At 41.4% G+C, this 21664-nt stretch overlaps 1 protein-coding gene across 1 annotated transcript in view; it reads right to left on the minus strand.

Moving 5' to 3' along the window:
* The window catches only part of MAPK9 (mitogen-activated protein kinase 9), a 73654-nt gene that overhangs the window by 18244 nt on the left and 33746 nt on the right, over positions 1 to 21664 (minus strand). Inside the window, exons 6-10 of the mRNA XM_075601610.1 lie at positions 19193 to 19331; positions 18823 to 18988; positions 15121 to 15192; positions 3741 to 3923; positions 2803 to 2927 (exon numbers count right to left, since the gene is read on the minus strand). Coding sequence (XP_075457725.1) covers positions 2803 to 2927; positions 3741 to 3923; positions 15121 to 15192; positions 18823 to 18988; positions 19193 to 19331 — 685 coding nt within the window. The remainder of the gene's footprint in view (positions 1 to 2802; positions 2928 to 3740; positions 3924 to 15120; positions 15193 to 18822; positions 18989 to 19192; positions 19332 to 21664) is intronic.

Below are 21664 nucleotides of genomic sequence, written 5' to 3' on the forward strand. Positions count from 1 at the left end.
TCCCATGTCTCTTTCTCTCTCTCCCCCCCCCATGTCTCTTTCTCTCCCCCCGTCTCTCTTTCTCTCCCCCCGTCTCTCTTTCTCTCCCCCCGTCTCTCTCTTTCTCTCCCCCCCCGTCTCTTTTCTCTCCCCCCCGTCTCTCTCTCTCCCCCCGTCTCTCTTTCTCTCCCCCCCGTCTCTCTCTCTCCCCCCGTCTCTCTCTCCCCTCTCTCTTCTCTCCCCCCCCGTCTCTTTCTTTCCCCCCCCGTCTCTCTTTCTCTCCCCCCGTCTCTCTTTCTCTCCCCCCCATGTCTCTTTTTCACACACACACCACACACACCACACCACACCACACACACCACACACCAACCACACACACACACCACACACCACACACACGACACACTTTCACCTGGGGGGGGAGAGGGAGTATTAAGCTTGCTCCAGTCCCCCATGTGCGGCTTAAAACTGGGACAGGAGGAGGGGCTGTCTATGTGCAGGGAAGGCCTCGACCCCGCTGCAGGCAGAGATCACACAGAAGCAGCACGGAGCTTGAGCTTGGCCGTCCGTGCACAGCTCTGCCCGCCCCCAGGCTTCCCCGCACGCAGCCTGCGCCCCCCTAAATAATCTTGCGCGCCCCCCAGTTTGCGCACTGCTGCCTTAGGTCTAAAAATTAGGTAAATACAACCTCAGATGAACAACAACACATGACATATTACACCGTGTCATGATTTATTTAACAAAAATAAATCCAAAATGGAGAAGCTATGTGTGAACAACTAAGTACACCCTTACTGCTTCCATAGGAATTAAGATGCTAAGTAGCAGACAGGTGCTGCTAATCAAATGCCCTTGATTAATTGATCATCAGCAAGTGTGACCACCTCTATAAAAGCCGAAGACTTAGCAGTTTGCTGGTCTGGAGCATTCAAGTGTGTGTTAACACAATGCCAAGGAGGAAAGACATCATCAATGATCTTAGAGAAACAATTGTTGCTGCCCATCAATCTGGGAAGGCTTATAAGGCCATTTCCAAACAATTTAAAGTACATCATTCTACAGTGAGAAAGATTATTCAAAAGTGGAAAACATTCAAGACAGTTGCCAATCTTCCAGGAGTGGACATCTCAGTAAATTCACCCCAAAGTCAGACCGTGCAATGATCAGAGAAATTGCAAAAAAACCCCCAGGAGTTACATATCAGACTCTACAGGCCTCAGTTAGCATGTTAAATGTTAAGGTCCATAACAGTACAATTAGAAAAAGACTGAACAGGTATGGTTTGTTTGGAAGGGTTGCCAGGAGGAAAGCCTCTCTCTGCAAGCTATTGAATCATAAGGTATACTTAGTTTTTCTTAGTTTTTTCACACATAGCTTCTCCATTGTGGCTTTATTTTTGTTAAATAAATCATGACAGTGTAATATGTCATGTGTTATTGTTCATCTGAGGTTGTATTTACCTAATTTTTAAACCTGCTAAGGAACAGATGATTGTTATGTCCTGATATGTAAAACCATAGAATTCAAAGAGGATGTACTTTCTTTTTAACACAACTGTATACAGGCATGCCCCGCTTTAAGGACACTCACTTTAAGTACACTCGCGAGTAAGGACATATTGCCCAATAGGCAAACGGCAGCTCGCGCATGCGCCTGTCAGCACGTCCTGAACAGCAATACCGGCTCCCTACCTGTACCTGAAGCTGTGCGCAAGCGGGGAGACTATAGAGCATGTTACAAATGCGTTATTTACATCAGTTATGCATGTATATGACTATTGCAGTACAGTACATGCATCGATAAGTGGAAAAGGGTAGTGCTTCACTTTAAGTACATTTTCACTTTACATACATGCTCCGGTCCCATTGCGTACGTTAATGCGGGGTATGCCTGTATGTATATATACACACACACACACACACACACACACACACACAAACACACCTGTTTTCATTTTTAGTGCAAGGCTCAAACATGGATAATGAAAACTGAAAACTTAAATGATGTTCAGAAAAAAATGCATGAATACCACATGAATGAGATCAGAAGTATAATAATCCAACCCTATATCAGAACACTAAAATGGTCTGTTTTTCTATGTGGTTAATTAAAGCGAGTTAAATAAGGAAGTCATATGTCATTGTTTTTGGACTTTCAAGCAGTCCACTGAATGAAGAAGAATGTATTCAAGCTGACCATTATATAACGCATGAGTATTGGAAATGAATCATGTAACATAAAATGACAACAGAATGTTTCCAATAAGCAAATTTACGAAGTTCTAAATTAGGCATATTTTTTATGTTTTCCTATGTAGTCACAATGTCTTTGCTGATTGAGAAGTGGAATATGAGGACTTGAGAACTGACCATTCACAACACAATTTTTGCTCCTCGCTTCCTAGTCAAGCACGTCTTTATAAATATTTTAGAAAAATAAAGAAACATTTAGATGTTCTTATTTATTTGAATGATTACATTATCATTTAAATAATTTATGACAAAATAAATATGCTGGGATGGTGGTATAACAGCCTGGACACCAAGAATATGTACAAAGATGTGAGCTGCCATGGCTGGCAACTTAACGCAACCCTGGTCATTATTAACTTATGAATATATTTTAAAATATATATATATATATATGTATAGTATCAGAAGAGCTATGAATTTATACAATACAGAATAATATCTTACATTAAGAATTGTATTTCTAAAATTGAACTTTTAAGTAGATGTTAATCAACGTGCTACAAAATTATTGACGTTTCTTCATCAAATGTTTCGTTTCTAAAAGAAGGGGAAATAAAACAAAACAACTTACTGCTTCTGCTTCAGCTGGATCATACCAGACACTGATGTAAGGGTGGCGCAAAGCTTCATCTACAGAAATCCGTTTGTCAGGATCGATGACTAGCATTTTAGATAATAAATCTCTAGCTTGACTTGCTAAAAAAAATTTAAAAAAAAATTTAAATGACATTTAAAATGCAATTATTGTAGTAATAAATCTTGTGTGTAGCACAGAGATTGGTTCATATTACAATAATGAAAGAGAAAAGTATATCCCAAGAAGCGATATGGAGATTTTACAAAATAGGGCACACTGATGATAATATAAATAAATCATTGAATTCATATTGGACAGAGAACATACAACACTAAAAACATTTCAAAATCTAAATCAGTGAGAGCAGAGCAATACATCTAACAATATTAGTGTCAATCTATACCAGATCATAGAAAAAGTGCAGAAGTGATTTAGTAGCCATATGAGGAAACAAATGGATCCTCACTGGCCAGAATAAAAGTGCCTGGGTACACAGTAGATCGTAAAATACATAAGCATAACCATATTAAAGTGCATAAAGGAGAAACAGGATATCATTCAAGAGCCAGCACAGTGGGCCAAACGGTCCAGGAGGGTAAAAATAAGGTACATGTAGAGTATACACTCCGTATCACCCCATTATCCACTGGGTAGTCCTCCAAAAAGATATGAGTCCACATTCCCGGTAAAATAGTTAGAGATGGCATCTACAGGTAGGGAGACCCCAAAGACTCCATGCTGCACAAGGTGTCTGTTCTCAGCAGCGACCCGTCATATGTTTCACGTATCGCTTCATCAGGGGTGTTCATATTACAATAATACCAATGTAACAAATATGCTTCAGACTTGTTGTGGCGTTGAAACCAATCTATTTTTACGCAAATGTATGACATATATTAAGCAGATAAACAAACATACACAAAAGCTCTTACTTTTTAATTTGTCGCTTTCAGATTCCGATGGAAATATCCAGTCTGGAAAGAGTTCTTCAAATTTAATACCTGGGTATTTGGGTCTGTTTTCAACATAATTCCTCACCGTAGGTTGAAGTTTTTTCATGAAGTCAGCCAATGGTGTTCCTAATTGCTCAATAACTTTATTCCACTGATCAATATCTAAACAAAATCTTCAGGAAAATAAAACTGAAAGATTTAACATTAAGTGTACTTCGTGCAAGATAAAAAGGCCGCAATAATGCCTAAAAAGCCAGGTTAAGAGAAAATTACTGTTGCGGTACATAGATATTTATGCATTTTTTTTTTTTTACATTTAAAGTCTATATCACTAGGAGGTGATAAATAATTATTTTTTTCTAGCTTGGATAAAGTCTAGAACAAGTGTCTATGTGCACGTAAAGGTAAATGTGACCATTTCTAAACAGTTAAGAGAATATAAATTGCTTTATAATTCAGATATTTATGGATCTTTGAACAAGTGTTAACTTTTATTTTATGCAAGCACCATTTCCTTTTTTTTTACTACAGCTTGCACAAAGAACACAAAGCCCAGGGTCCCTTTATTAAAGCATACAAGGATATGGGTCAAGCATTGTTTCACCAAAAACAGGATGGAAGACTAACAGTATAATAGGAAAATATACAGCCTTATAAGAAATACCATGAGATTTAATCGAAGATGATTTAAAAAAAAAAAAAAAATGTCATGTTTTTACAGACATTTCATGTCAAACCAAACTTAGAAAGACCCTTTGCTTCATGTAAGCAAGTACAGTACCTTGATAAATACTATTGCCATTTTAAATAAATACTGAAGATTAGTATGACAATGGAAGCATAATTTATTGTCCACATTAATGGAAACAAATAAGACAAAACGTAAATTACAGAAGAAATATAATGTTATCCAATCTACCTATTTTCATGAATAAAGTCGTACACGTTTTGTCAAGTTAACTAGAATGGCCTATTATAAAAGTAATATTTAGAGCAATTACATTTTTTAGTAGGATATTACTTACAGGTCTAGTTACTGATCTTAATATTTTAGTATTAAACTAAACTGTTTTTACATTTCACCATTAAATATAAAGTCCTCTGTTTAGAAACTGAGTTGATAGAAATAACATACATATAAAAAAGCAATATATAAAAATCTTTGTGGGAAATAAGAAAACAGTACATCAACAATCACTATCTTTGCCTATTTGGAAGCTTCAATCAAGGAGAGAAAGAACCCCTATATTGGGAGCACTCTGTGGCTAATGATACTGATGTGAGAGTATAATATTAAAACCTGATAAAGACACAATGTACTGTAGTATAATGTATAGTGAAATGGGGTAAAAAACAACTTTATTAGGAGAAATCTTCAATTAAAATAAATGTCCTTATTATAAATCAATCCTATATAAGCGGCGAATTAAAATGCGGTGGAGGAGGGGTGAATCAAGGGATATAATAATCCAATAAAGCTTAAGGCTATCTATGTATCCTCCAATGAGGCAGGTAGGTATGTGCCAAATGATTATATCATAACCATATACAATATCACAAATTGGGCTGTTGTAATCCAGTGCTGCGAGTCCAACAAGTTGGCAGGTACAGAGTCACTGCCTAGATGTTTCTGACAACGACTTTTGCCCGAAGCCCTCTCTGCATAAACTCTATGGCTAGGTGCTGCTCATATCATAGCTGGCTCAAAATGCATTGTTTATAAACACAATTCATACAATAAATGACTGTGAAGAATTGTGAAGACAGTCATATGTAGAAGCACATGCACACCGCTGGTAGGTGCTGGAGGGGGGTACTTATCTGCCGGTGCGCTGTATCCAGGGAGGTCCAGACATCCCAGAGGTACTTGAGCAAAGGAATGGAAGCAGGCACACGGTCTTACTAAAGGTGCAGTTTATTGTGCCACCAAAGGTCCAACGTTTCGGCAAATATTTGTGGCAACTAGGGACATAGTGACGTCATTGGTGACGTCTCCCGAGACTTCCGGGTTCATCACTTCCGGTTACTCACTGTCTCCAACGCTGAGAAGTATCCGGCTCACAGACTACCACGGTCTGTATGGTGTGCAAAGGGGGGTGATGTATAGGCTATCCAAGGATATTATAGGTTAGGATTTTGGTGCTAGACACGCTTAGGTTGCCTTATGTCCAAGTCACGTCGGGTATAACATTATATACAATATTATATGGCCCTATGACGCATAGGGTTTAAATGTCTTTGACAGAATCAGCGCGCTGTTGATGCACTGCGTGGGAACTGGACACCAGTACCACTGATTTCTCTAGTTCCACTATCATATATATATATGGTCTTTAGAGTGTGTATACTTGTGTTATTTTGGATCTCATGAGCCTGTCATTTACTCATATTTGTGAGGGCATTGGACACTGGGCACAAGTCGTTGTCTACCAAACACCTGGGCAGAGATTTATGCTGCCCATCTGTTAGACTCGCAGCACTGGTTCTTCACAATTCTTCACAGTCATTTATTATATGAATTGTGTTTATAAACAATACATTTTGAGCCAGCTATGATATGAGCAGCACCTAGCCGTAGAGTTTATGCAGAGAGGGCTCCGGTCAAAAGTCGTTGTCAGAAACATCTAGGCAGTGACTCTGTACCTGCCAACTTGTTGGACTCGCAGCACTGGATTACAACAGCCCAATTTGTGATATTGTATATGGTTATGAAATAATCATTTGGCACATACCTACCTGCCTCATTGCAGGATACCTAGATAGCCTTAAGCTTTATTAGATTATTATATCCCTTGATTCACCCCACCTCCACCGCATTTTAATTCACTGCTTATATAGGATTGATTTATAATAAGGACATTTATTTTAATTGAGGATTTCTCCTAATAAAGTTGTTTTTTACCCCATTTCACTATACATTATACTACAGTACATTGTGTCTTTATCAGGTTTTAATATTATACTCTCACATCAGTATCATTAGCCACAGAGTGCTCCCAATATAGGGGTTCTTTCTCTCCTTGATTGCTGTTGCCTTTTCCCCAGGTTGTAGCACCTTAGTCACGGGCAGTAGCGAGGGTTCCTTTCCCTCCTCCCCTTACCCTGGTCGTCTATTTGGAAGCTTATCTGAATTTAGGGGAGGTTATTGTCATGAGAGGAGGTGGCTGGCCCGGTAATAAAGGGGTTACCCCCCAGATGGCCACCCCTACCATCGTGTGGGAGGCGAGGGGTTAACTATAAAAATGGTTACATGTATTTTTATTCCCCTGCCTCAGTACAAATACATTTCAAACAAACCCTTTGGTTGAAATGTATTTGCCTGATTACATGTGTTTTTACTTCTACCATGGTTGCACCAAGCACCTACACTGGGATCAGGTCGGGAGGGAAAGGGTTAACTGTGTTTGTATGTTTATAGCCCTTTGTTCCCCTTCCCGCCTTTTCACCCACCATTTGCCGGCACTATCCCCTAGGTCGCCATTGGAGCTCCATAGAAGTCTATGGAGATTGCAGGGTTTTTGGCCCTATACCGAGGAAGACCAGCAGGTGGAGCCCGAGAGGACGAGCGGAGCTCCCCATTGAAATGAATGGCGCAATGCATTTCAATGGGAATACCTCGAGTCCGCTCTCTAAGAACTGAGTTGGATGACTGCCAAACCGCAGAATCCGAAAGCCGATACAATTTCTAAGAAAGAGATTTTGATCGCTAAATTGCCGTGGGAACTCGGTTACGGCCAAGTTCACCATCAATTAAAGTTGTTAACTCCGGTTCTGGGGCAGCTAACAATAAAATTATTTTTGCCCCTAGCTCGTGGGGACCCCCTCACTCGACCCCAACAGGGTCCGACAGGCAATGGCCGCAAGAAAGGGTCGCGCCCGCCACGAGGATCGCCGCCATTGACCACAATGGCTGAGAAAAGCCGCTAGGTTTTAAAAACGGCTAAGTGTAAAATTGTCAAAACCTGATGTGCTTATCTCTGGTTCCGTGATAGCTGGAGAGCTGGAATTTGGCCACCGGGTAGTCATGCTTCCGGCATGATTGCATGGCAATTTCCAGCCCTCTCAGACTAACCGAACGGAGAGTATTTCATTTGTAAAGTTACGGTCATCGCCATGAGGGAAAAAGCCGCTAGGTTTCAAAAACAACAAGTGTAAAATTGTGTAAACCTGAAACCATTATCTCCGGTTCGGTGAAGGCTAGAGGACTGGGATTCGGCCACCAGGTAGTCACCCCTCCGGCATGGTTGCATGACCCTCAGGCTAACCGAACGAAGTATGGTTAACTGTGTAAAGTCTGGTTGCTGCTATTGACTCCAATGGAGGAGAAGACCCCATTGTTCCCTATGGGGAATTAAAGGTGAATGTCATAACTCCGGTTCGGTGGGTCGTACGAAGCTGAGATTTGGCCACCATGTAAAGTCACCTCGGGCATGAGGACATGGCAAATTTCAGCCGGCTCGGACCCACCGAACGGATTATATTTAGGTATAAAGCTTGTGAAATATATAATGTATATTCATGCCTACTGAAAAGCCCGCCAAAGTTACTGGCCCAGGAGGTATGTTAATGGCCAGGGGGCGACAGTGTGTCTACAGGGAATACCCCGATCAAAGGCACCCCCACCCTGATCAAGTATTCTAGGGCAGGGAAGAGCAGGACGTGAGTACTTGTATTAAGTGCCATAATTCATACCTAAAGTCAGAGTTTTCCTGTCCAGATCCCCATCTGGCAGACTTGGAGACGCTAGCTTTTTAGAGTGGGGTTAAGGAAATGGATCTCTGACTAGAGGAATGCCAACCCCATGTGGGCAGGTACTATCTTGCTTCCCACGTGAGTTAGCAAAAGGTAATTGGGCCTTGGTAATTGTTCTCCAATGCCTGAGTCCCAATGTTAGGGATAGAGCCCAAATCCCGTATAAACGATTGCAAGCTCTATGCCCATTGTCTTTCGTGTCTTCATTATTCTGCCTGAATTGTACCTGATAAACTGCCAACCTGAATTCTGGTTATTTCATTGTCCCCCTCCTAAGTAAGTGTATATATTCCGTTTGTTATTTGTCCAACATTGTGTCCACCTATCTTTTAAGGAATAAAATATCTTTATTATATCAGTCTTATTCAATTCAACCCAGTTAATTTAGTGTATATTATAACCCTGTAAGCTACTGTAACGGGTTTTCCCCCCCCCAATCTCACATTGGCCCGGGTAATCTAACCAATCCCCATTACGTGATCGTGTATGGTGGTGCACCTGCAAGTAACAGGACTCCTGAGTCTCCCGCTTGATGGTATTAGGGGATGTCATCAGGACAGGTAGCTGAGGTAGTGGGTGCGAGTCCTACCTATATCCAGTGCAGCGCCTCCACCTCATCAGGATCTGTGCTTCCGCAGGGAGATGGTGCTGGTGAGGAACTCCTTCTTGGTGGTGCCATCCACTGCTGAGTAACTCCACACTCACACAGTGGAGGTATATTCAAACAGGGCATCTTTATTGATGGTTGGTATGGGCAAGCTGCCCCGCCACTCATCTCCTTGCAGCACTCCATTAGGAAGGTCCCTTACCCTAATAGATCTGCTTTCCACCTCTACTCTTAAAGAGATTCCCCAGCTTCTCTGGCTGCTGTAAGCTCCTCTCTTGAGCTGCTTTGTCTCTCTCAGCTCCTCTAACTCTGCTGCGTATGCTCACTGACTCACAGCTAGCAGGAGACACTGCAACATTGTTGCAGACCTTCACGTGCCTCTCACTGAACTGAACAGCACAACAACAGGAAACTGAACTTCTAACTTTAGGCAGTGCTGTGTCTTATATCACCCCCCAGAGAACAAACATGCTCTGTATCACTAAGTGGGAACACACTGCATGTTGTCACTTCCTTTGGGGACATATGACACCTCACCAGGGTGTGAGGGCAAACCTCCATTGATTGTTGCTGGCAATCCTGCACACTTACCAGGGTTACTGCCAACATGAGAAAGAGATATGTACACCAATCCTAGACATCGCTACATTCTCCCCCTGGTGGAATCCCAACGTCCTCGCTTGGGAACCTAAATTTGCGGAACCTTCCTTCAGGTAGCACTGCAAAACATAACACATTATTACAGTACATATCTTTTCTCAAAACATTATAACAAATACATCCTAACGTAGATGTGTAACACCCAGAATTATTCCCTTCTGTAGAACCCATGACTGGTACCCCCATACCTTCTCAAGGTGGCTTGCGCACAGCATGGTCCACTGGGCTTAGAGCATCAATGCAGTAACACTCTGGGTGACACACTGGACACCAACAATCAGCCCATAATCCTGGCATGGATACTAATGGACTGAAAGGATCATGCCCATAAACCTCCCTAATGCATCTCCTGGAGATGTAGACTATCCCCTCTTGACTACACCACTTCTCATCTAACCCGCCAGGATCCCAATTTTCTTCTCCTAATCCTTCCTCTTCATCAGTGCCATATCCCCTATCTTCATCAGGGGTACCCATTTCGAACTTACTTTCTCCCTCCCATGGATGGTGAAAATAAAGTAACCACTTTTGGCGATCCCTAATAACTCTTTCTGACAGTGGGGGCACATAGGGGGTTCCCTGGGCAATAGGCACAATATGAGCAACATTACCCAAATCCCCAGATGAAACTCCCAATGTTCCTGGGGACCCAAAATTTGACCCAATGCTCTTAGAATCACACCCCACCATAACAGTACGATTGTCATCATCAGTGCAGTATAACATTCTTTGCATAGCTATTTCCCTCCCCGATCCCTCATCGTATGTAAAGCACTCGCCCCAGTCCAAGTTTTCCCCAGTCCATTCTTCAGAAGTGGCTCGGGACTCCCCAGAAAACCCTTGGCTAGACTGGGACCCATAGGAAAAAGTGACAGGGGCATGGGTTTTAACTATGGCCGGGGGTTGGGCATAAGGAAACACTGCCGACATACGCGGGGCTACGACCCGCAACTTCTCGCTACCTTGCCCAGTACCATCGGACTGGCACTCCGGTTCATCCGTGTCATTGTTCCCAGGCTTCCGCAAGGCCTGCCGGCTCTTCCCGGACCCCGGCGACCTGGTACAGCTGCTTGGCCGCGAGGACGCGGCCATCTCGCGGAACTCGCCGCCATCTTGCGTTGGGTTCCCAACCGGAACCTCTTCGTCCAGAACGACGTCCGCCGCCGGAAGTGATGGTTCTGCTCTCCGCTCCGTTCGGGCCCGGGCTAGGCCTTTCTCCGCCGTTGCCACCACCGGCGCCTGTGGAGGGTAAGGATGTATCTCACCGCTCCGTCGGCTCGGGATGGGTTCCTCTCCACCGTCTGTTCCGCCAGTCACCACGGCCGTGGGACTCCACCTCTCAGGTTGTTTCTGTACCGGCAACATGAGACTCCGCTCTGCTGCGACACAGGTAAGTGCCGGTTCTTTCACCGCACCGCTGTAGTGGTCTGCCGGTAGGCGCATCACCACCGTCGTTGGGGTCGCTTGCTCCTCGGCCGAGGAGCCGAACTCCCACTCAGGGAGTGGCACTCCTGCAGGGGATCGACAGTGAGATTCCAGGCTCTCACCGCGGTTGTGGGCCCCCTTCTCTTGAGGCTCCTTTGCAATCATTAGAAGCGATCCCCCTTCTCCAGGATCAACTGGTTCTTGCTTGACCAAGGGCGGAGCTTCAGCCGTCAACTTGGCTGTGTCCGCTCCTGCCTGACCGAGATGGGGACCCCTCCCCCTGGTGAAGATTTGGGGAGGATCACACAGATTCACGTTATGGCCCCTAATTGGCTCTGAGTCCGTCACAGTCTCTGAGGGCGCGGCTACAGCTTTCGCGCCATACCTCCCCGCAGGGTGTGGTTTTCCTTGTGGCGCCAATCCTGGCCAACTTTCTGCAATTTTAGCCTTTGCAGCATTTTCTGCAACTGGCCCACGCGGTCTCCCAGGAAAGCGGGAACCGCCATTTTGGATCGCTCTGCAATCCATGTTAGCAGCAGTTGTAACTTCATGTTTCTCTATCTCATCCACTAGCTTCTTCCAGGAAAGGGGGTCACCCCGTATTCAGGAGCACCTCATCCTGACTACAATAGGATGGTCAGGTATTGCTCCTCTCAGAAATTGATCACAACAGTACACATTCATCTCAGTGGCCGTAATACGATCCCTTTTCCGCATCTCCCATAAGACTGTTATAATGCGCAGGAGGAAATCAGATAGCTCCTCTCCGTCTTTCTGACGAAGACTGTAGTACCGCTTCATCACTTGTCCTATGTCCTCTTCACACGCAACGGACTGAGTGAGCATTACTACTGACTCCGCCACCGCCATTTTGGTTGCTGTGTTTGTTCTGATTGTACATGGAGCTCCTCTCTGCGGGGCAGCTGCCATACCGATACAACAACCATGCCTTGTGCACCACCATGTGTACCTAAAGTAGATCTGACTCGTGTTTGCACTACCTCAGGCTAGGCTCACTCTTGCTGTGTCTGCTGTATCTCCTTCCTCCCAGTCTGTGCTCCCTATGGTAAGTGATCTGGAATGGACTAGAGTACTATTCCATGCAGTACTTGGGCGTCTACCTACTGTTGGCTAGCCTAGTGCAGATCCTCTCCAGAATTCCTGACCACGTTAACAGGCTATCCCTTCAGGCATCCTACCCTTAGCGCTACCTCAAGGTGACTAGGACAGCTATAGCCCCCGGCTCCAGACTCACTAACCCCTTAGGTCAGTCTAGGGCGTGCTTTGCGAGGTTTTTCGTTCTCCTGACTACCCCTAGATTTTCCCTTTCCAGCACAGAGTGGCAGCAGACACTCTCCCTGTTTCCTATTGTGTGCCTAGCAAAAGCCTGTCCTGTTAACAGGCATCTCAGCAGCGCCTCCAATTGTAACGGGTTTTCCCCCCCCCAATCTCACATTGGCCCGGGTAATCTAACCAATCCCCATTACGTGATCGTGTATGGTGGTGCACCTGCAAGTAACAGGACTCCTGAGTCTCCCGCTTGATGGTATTAGGGGATGTCATCAGGACAGGTAGCTGAGGTAGTGGGTGCGAGTCCTACCTATATCCAGTGCAGCGCCTCCACCTCATCAGGATCTGTGCTTCCGCAGGGAGATGGTCCTGGTGAGGAACTCCTTCTTGGTGGTGCCATCCACTGCTGAGTAACTCCACACTCACACAGTGGAGGTATATTCAAACAGGGCATCTTTATTGATGGTTGGTATGGGCAAGCTGCCCCTCACAGCTAGCAGCTCAGCCACTCATCTCCTTGCAGCACTCCATTAGGAAGGTCCCTTACCCTAATAGATCTGCTTTCCACCTCTACTCTTAAAGAGATTCCCCAGCTTCTCTGGCTGCTGTAAGCTCCTCTCTTGAGCTGCTTTGTCTCTCTCTCTCAGCTCCTCTAACTCTGCTGCGTATGCTCACTGACTCACAGCTAGCAGGAGACACTGCAACATTGTTGCAGACCTTCACGTGCCTCTCACTGAACTGAACAGCACAACAACAGGAAACTGAACTTCTAACTTTAGGCAGTGCTGTGTCTTATATCACCCCCCAGAGAACAAACATGCTCTGTATCACTATGTGGGAACACACTGCATGTTGTCACTTCCTTTGGGGACATTTGACACCTCACCAGGGTGTGAGGGCAAACCTCCATTGATTGTTGCTGGCAATCCTGCACACTTACCAGGGTTACTGCCAACATGAGAAAGAGCTATGTACACCAATCCTAGACATTGCTACACTACCATGACAGTTATGTTTTAGCATCTTTATACATAATTTACTATATTACGTTAGAAATGATATAATTAGGAATAATTAAAGTAATGTTAATTACATTTAGTACAAAAATATTTGTGCTTCCTGACTAAACAATACGGACAATAAATGAAAAACTCCTTTCTAAAAATAGTGCAAAACAAATATTGTGGTGAACTCTAATCAGTAGTATCATGCATGTAAAATAAAGCATATATGTACATTATACACATACACGAGAATTGGTTTTAGGCCATTTAAAAAGGTACTGAAGGGAAAAAAGGTATGAATAAAACACTAAATGGAAGTGCAGGAATTTGGGAGAAAAATGAAGACATTATTACAGTACCGACACACTTTATTCGAGTGTGGCCGGTACCGCAAGCCGGGAGATTTCCCGGCTTGCTAGTGGCCGCCCCTCGGCGTGCCGCGCGTCATAGACGCGCGGTCACGCGTCTTCGGGAGCGTGCGCCCCCTGCACGCGCGTCCAGGGGCTCCCCGAGGGAGCCCTGGTGTCCCGCGATCGCGGGACAGCGGCAGGGGGTTCCGGGGGACCCGGCGGACCCGGCAGCGGTAGGGAGAGCGCCCCGATCGGAGGGCGCTCTTCCGCTGCTTCGGCGCGCGCCCGTCACTCTCGGGCGCGCGCCAGTCTACTGCTGCGGCCAAGAACGGGCAAATGCTCGAATAAACTTGGCCGCAGCAGTAGGTATGAATGTCAAAGAAAATGTAAATTCTGTTTCCCAACCTTGCGGGTACAGACGAGGAATTGCATTTTAATGTTACTACTACTCACCTCAGTGCCCTAACCTTTACTTATTTTCCTGTGTTGAGCAAGTAAAGAGTGTATCTGGCTTCTTATCATACAGTATGTCATATTTTCAGATTTTTTTGTTTTGTTACAGTGCAACGTACAGTAAATCATAAAGAATCTCATCAACCATTATGTAGCCATGCCAGAAGCACCTCCTATGCTGTACAATCGCTACCAGAGCTGCCGAAATTCAATTTACCCGCAGACGAAAATGTGAAGATGTTTTTATATACAAACCTATTTTTCTTCATTTCTACAGACATTCTTTTCATAATAAAATAATAAATAAAATGTCTTTGAAAACCCAAATCCTTATTTAAATGGTTTTTTTAGCAACAAACCCCCAGTAAAATTTTTAATCCGAACTGTAAAAATAGGTGCTATTGGTGCAATTACATTAGTTTACGGAGAATAAATAGTACCATATTTATTTTGTTTCGTATTAGATTGACTCATATTTTGTATCTCAACCAACATTAAGGCACGTTTTGAAAATGTATTACTACCAACATCTAATTACAAAATAATTAGCATTTCAGTGTTCATTTGCAATTGCCAAGAAAGATTACTGAAGACGTTTTAGTAGTTAAACAGGTTAGAAATGTTGAGTAAAATAGAAAAATAAAATGCTATAATTTGGTTTCAACACAAACCTAAAGCTATTTGAATTTCAATGGATTAAACATGTTTCATTGTTTTTTCTTGAGAAGATTACCAAGCATCACAGAAGGAAAGAATAATTTTGTCTTGTGGTAATGGAGAATATGGCTGGGGAGTCAAAGATGACTGGGGAAGGATACGATCAGTGCCTTGGAAGATCACACAACCTTTCACCAATTCTCCCATGATGCACCCCACTGACCAGATATCAACTGAAAGTAAAAATATAATGTATAATTAAAAAAAGTATAGTAAAACAGAAATCTTGCACACAAAAAATTGGAGAGAGCTTAAGTAAAACAAGTATAGTACAAAATCTAGTCAAGTAGTTGTAAACGTTGATTATACAAATTCATTTAAGGAAGGTTACTCATTCGGGATATGTTGAAAGCCAAAGGAAAATTTGATGCCGAACTATTTCATAGCAAAACCCACAAAAAAAAAAAAAAACAATTCAAACAGAATATGTTTTTAGAAAGCGGACAGTATATTTCCACTAGCTTAGCTCCATGACATCGCAAGTCCAGTTCAACAGGTTTGTTGAGAAACCAAATTCATTCAATGTGTAGTGAGAAAACCAGGACTGGATCAGAATTACATGATGATATGGAGATAGGCCGACAACACTAAACAATTACATATTCAACGCTAGTGTCAGAAACCTTTGAGATAAGATTTACATTAAATAGGGCTATTGGTTATACTCTGATATACATACCTAGTAGAAATCAATTTGTTATTCTTCCTCATGCATTAAATACTGTGTTTTCATTCATTTACTAGGCAAGACCATAAGATTTGTGCTACACTATTAATCCATTCAAGTGCAAAAATCAGAGAAATATTCAGTTCTGCCTTTTCTTATAATTATACCAGGACTAATTGATGTCCTGTACTCCCAGAGTTTAGCAGAATACAAAACTAAAATGTCTCAATAAAAGCAGGCAAAAGTTGTACAACCTCCACTGGAGTCATAGTTCTAAATACATCAATTTTGCTTGAACTTCTTCACCGAGAGGAGGGGGGAGAGAGAACGAGAGGAGGGGGGGAGAGAGAACGAGAGGAGGGGGGGAGAGAGAGAGAACGAGAGGAGGGGGAAGAGAGAGAGAGAGAAGGGGGAGAGAAACAGGGGAAGGTGAGAGGGATAGAGGGATAGAGGGATAGAGGGAAGACGGGGAGTGTGTGAGAAAGTACTTGCAGGGTCAGATACAGGATAGGGAATAAACACTTCCCTCCCACCCCGCTCAACAACCTGAGGCCCAGTGGTGCCTTGGTTCTATAAATTAGGAGGTGGGGGGGTGGGGAGGGACAAAGGCTCAAAAAATGTCAGTCATATTACACATCAATAGACATGTACTGTAGAACTTGGTACTAATGTCAAGCTATTTTTTTCTTTCATAAGGACCTATACTGTACTTTTATATGTGAATACAGTATTGTAGTGGTAACATGACTGTACGAAAATATATAACAATTGGTCTTTAAAGAAGTAAAGGAGAGACTTTTATTGTAATCTTCAAAACGTGACTAACTTTGTGAAATAGTAGAGTAATATGTGACATGTAGTAGTCAAGTTTAAAAAATAGCTACTGCAGCGGTGTAAAAAAAAGATCCCATTATGTGTTGCCTAAAAGCCGTGCAGAATATATTATAAAAGTTTCCTATAAAAGAAGACATAGCAAGACATGAGATTTATTGTTACTTTTATGAGCTTTTCTCTTTATTGGTACTGTAACGTGTGCTGAGGCCCTGGAGCTCTGGAAAGCAAAAGGAGGAGGGAAAGAATCTTAATGATAACACTAATACGAATGTATTGCGTTTGCTTACTGTTAGTGCTTATGTAATCCGTTACATAAATGGTAGGAGAGAATAGAAGATATATTTAGTATGTAAACTTGAAAGTCATCCATTCTAAATATTCAAAACAATTAGAAGCTTGTCTTAATGGAAACTACATTTGAACCAATTGCTCCTCCTTGACACAGATAAATTCTCTGTAGAGCAATGTCACTATTAGCCTTTGATCAAATGGTAGAATCCACAGCATTACATTTTCTGGGTGTAGCAGGCACTGGTAGAACATCTGTGTTCTTATATTGTCCATCAGAGTGAATCTCCTCCAAGATGATACTGCAAAGGTCAGCCAGAAAAGCGGATCCAACCAATTCTTACAGGCTTGCAAACGTGAAGAAAAAAAATAGACTCTAAAGGACATTATCTAAACAGACATTAGGCCTCCTGCCACCTTCTTTTGTTAATAAATGGAACAAAGTAGTTTTTCCTCCATTTAAGTCTAGAAAACTACAAAAAAGACTTACTCCAATTGGCTTGTACTACTTATGTCCTACCTTTTTGACACAGTATCGGTTTTCCATTCTACCATTATTTGGGAGGTTGTGACACCCATATTTTAATCTTGCTATAAGCACTGCACAAGAAATTTTACTTTTACTTCCATTTATTTTGCTCACAAAATGTATTTTTCTCATTCTCATTTTAAAAATCTAGCCTGATTTTGATTCTCAAAACTGTCAATTGTAAAAAGTAACCAATAATATAATATGATTTATATACAAGATGTGCCCCATCATAAACACATTTGTTATATTCTCATATTAAACCACAATGTAAGCAAAGTATTAAGTATAATGTAGTACCTTACAAGATCAATACAACTGCCATGACGCTACTGTAAATATAATTCCTAATGACCAATTTAAAGAATTTAATCACTGTTAAGGACAATGTAAAAAATGTCTGCCATGATAAAGAACGGAGTTTTCTTGGTGAAAAGCGCAATAGAAAAAGTTTGAAATAAATACAATTTTCTAGCGTTACATGGATATAAGGAAAATGCAATTCCTGCAACATTTAATCTAGACAATGACAATGGTTAAGTCTTAAAATTAAAAATGGCCACAATATACTTACCAGGTGATCCCTTTACTTTACTGTATGCTTTTACTATAACACTAGCTCTTTTAAATCCCCAAGATTCTTAAGGAGACAATCCCTTCCAGTGAACAGCACTTTATGAAGGACCATTTCTGCCACTATGCAACCAACAGACCAGATATCCACTATCAAATTAATAAGAACGAAAATGATAGCCATTCAAGAATTAAAAACAAATACACACAAATATCACTTATTTAAAACTTATAATAAACACACAGAAAAGTTTGTAATGGCTGCATTTTAGCTAGTATTCCAATTTGTTCTGCCTTAAAGCAGCAGTCCCTCACACATGAATATTTTTATTTTTGAGTACAGATTTCTCTTAAATAGGTTTCAACAAACAGAACTAATGACTTCTTATAACCAGAAAACATCTGACTCAGGTAGAAACTAGCACACATTTGCAGGTGTATATGGAAATAGAAAAAATGGTTAGCAGTCATGCTACCACCAGCACGCCAATCAGTGAAGGGAAGTACTTATATCGTATGGTTGAAAGTGCACATTCAATGCTCTGGAAATTTTCTGGTATATACACCATCTACTGAATGGGGAGGTATGGTTTTGAGGAGGAAGTGGTTCAAATGATATATATTAGTATAAAGTACTATATGTATCATTTGGATGGAACTGCTGCTTTAAAACAGGAATATATTTAGCAAGTGTAATATTATCTAAATTTGCCCTTCTATGATTTAAGTGGTGAACTACAAATCTAGTCTAACAAAAAGAAAACACATTTAAAAGTATAAAACCAACTTAAAATGTGCAAAGTAAAAACAATTAATCATGGGTAATTTGCTGTGACCAAATTTGAATAAAATATATTATTACTCTGCGGATAGACATTTTTATAAATTAATAAGGTTAACTTTGCAGCTTACCGTTTTCTTTGTACCCCATGCCAAGGATAACTTCTGGAGCTCGGTAATATCGCGTTACTACATATGGGGTCATCATAAAATTAGTGCATGCAGTTCTCGCCAGTCCAAAATCAAGTATCTTAAGGGTACAATCAGATTTTACAACTATATTGCTGGGTTTCAAATCCTAAACAGACCAATTACATCAAATCAGTAAAAGAATAGGCAAATAATTTCAATCAATACAAATGTTGACTTCTAATGGTTCTAAATGTGCAGAAGGAGTAAGCTATTTTATTTACAATTATGAACATTCTTTAAAATCTATGTCTTTTTAAATAAATTTACTATAACATCTGTATACATTTTCCATACATAGTTCAAAACCTACTCTGTGGATTATTCCAGCGGAATGGAGATGCTTGATGCCACATAACATTTGATATAAGAGATAGGACATTCTTTCATGATCTAATTCCATGTGGATTACTTGGCACAAATTAGCATCCATGAGCTCCATAACAAGGTATCTGAAATGCAAAAGTTGTCAAAGGTCAACAAAAAAAAGAGGTTACCAGTGTTAACATTGATATAACTGCAAATCAGTTTTACATTATTTTTTCCCCCCACAAATATCTTTATTAGTGATACATACACCTTGCATACATTTACTTTTCGGGTGCAGTAAATAACATTGTTCGTTCACGTATATTGTAATATAAAGTACATTTCACGTTTGTCTTAAAGCAAGTGCGTGGTTGGGATTGGCCCAGCTCCGTCTGTTATAATTCATGAAATGGTATCCATTTATCGGTTTGGGTTCAGAATTATTCTGTAATTGGGGTATAATAGTGATCTCCCCTTCCTGGGTCTAGTCTAGAACCTTATATTAGCCGATTTTGGGGTCTAACGTAGCTGCGTCCTCCCGTTGCAGCATTTACATTTTTCTCTAATTTCCTTCCTTAATATAACTTGGTTATTTATCTTTCTGTCTATGTGGTGCTCTCAATCAGATTGCCGATAATATATTATTTTTATATAATCTAATTTAACTACTAACTCAACTAAGCGTGTTGGTGCATTCATTATCCTCTGAACCAGATGTCTTCCCAGGCATGAGACTATATTATTCAACCATATAGATATCGAACCTCCTGTACAACCGCCTCACAATGTCGTCGTAGAGCTTTCCAATAGCCGTGAGTTATTTGGTTATTTTCCCCTTAGTTGTTTTCTAGGAACCAATCCTATATCGTCTTTCGTACCCATATTTGTCCCTTTCAGGAACCAATCCATGTTTAGGTGGAAGTCCCCCAGTGTCCTATTTCTGTCTGGCATGTTTCAAGTCTGTCAATTGTCATTAGTTTGTACAGTACGTTATGTAAATTCTCCAGCGAGGGTTGGTGTGGTGATAACCAGTTTAACACAATTGTCTTTCTTGCTGCTAAGAGTATGACTTCTGTGGGTCTTGTCACTGTTTTGCTAATTTGTCTGCCGTGTGTCCAATTCTCTGTTAGCAAAAATCAGAGGAATTGGGTCTCCGACCCTAGATATTTTCAATTATGCCTTTATATAACTTAACACCAGGTCCCATTATCTGGAAATATATTCACAGGTCCAAAATGCAAATGTTTGAGGTCAGCCTTTGGTTCCTTACACTTTGGACATTTCGTTGCGTCTTATGTTATCATTTTATTTGTCTCATAAATGAGATGTATGCCCTATGTGTAATTTCGAACTGCATTTCCCTCCAGGTCTCTGATGGTATTAGCCTGTGAATTCTCCGAGTACCTTTTATCAGCTGTTCCATATTTTGTATCCCTGGGAAATCTAGTTTGAATTTCCATGCTCTAAGTGTATTAGCGTGTGTGGTCTCCATATCCTGATCTCTTATGATATTGTATAGTTCTGATAGTGTGGATTTTTGTGTGTGTTGATATTGAAATAGTTATCAATTTTGTTGTTTTGGAGTATGGCTGTTTTGTAGTTGTTCAACTTTATACAGTAGCTGATTATCTGTGTGTGTAAGAAGGCGTGGATCAGATTTTGGGGGATTTCCCATTTTTCAGCAAAATCTTGGAATGTCTCTGTTAATTAGGTGGTTTATACATGCCTTTCTCTTTCCAAAATTGGAATGAAAATTGTGTTGACCCAGGTGTGAATCAAGACTTCCCTTGGATTGGTATATATCTTGAGGTTGTGAGATAGTTTATATTTTTTCCTGACAGTTTTCCAGGTGACTATAGTGTCTTTGAATAGAATGTTGTTTCTTTGGATTAGTGGGATTTCAGTCCACCTTTTATGGACTAGTTCTCTCAAGGTATGTCCAGAGGAGAAGGCTTTTTCTAGTTCTAGGGTGGAATAATAGCTTGTGCCTTGAATCCAGTTCCCTACGTGTCTCATCACGCATGCTATATTATAGTTCCTAATATTTGGTAGGTTAATGCCTCCCATTTCTCTTGGAAGCTGTAGTTTTTTGTAGTCTATTCTGCTTCTTTTGGAGCCAAACAGAACTTTTGTCATTGCTCTGTGCATTTCGTTAACATCTGTATGTTTCAGTAACAAGGGAAGGGTTTGCATGGGGTATAGAAGTCTGGCAAATGATATCATTTTGATCATATTTGCTCTACCGTGGTAGGGTCATCCAATTCTTTAATTCTCCTACTATTTTATTTATTATTGGCTTGAAGTTATTATCGTACAGTTTGGAGTGATCTGCTTCCAGCAATATTCCTAGGTACCATATAGTTTTTTTGTTGTTGTGATTTTTACTGGTAGAATATTTGGCTTTTTTGTATAGTGTGGTTCCTTAATGTATATCATTTCGGTCTTAGATATGTTCATTTTGAATCCCGCGAAGAAC

The sequence above is a fragment of the Ascaphus truei genome, chromosome 5 (assembly GCF_040206685.1).
Source record: "Ascaphus truei isolate aAscTru1 chromosome 5, aAscTru1.hap1, whole genome shotgun sequence".
Lineage (NCBI taxonomy): Eukaryota > Metazoa > Chordata > Amphibia > Anura > Ascaphidae > Ascaphus > Ascaphus truei.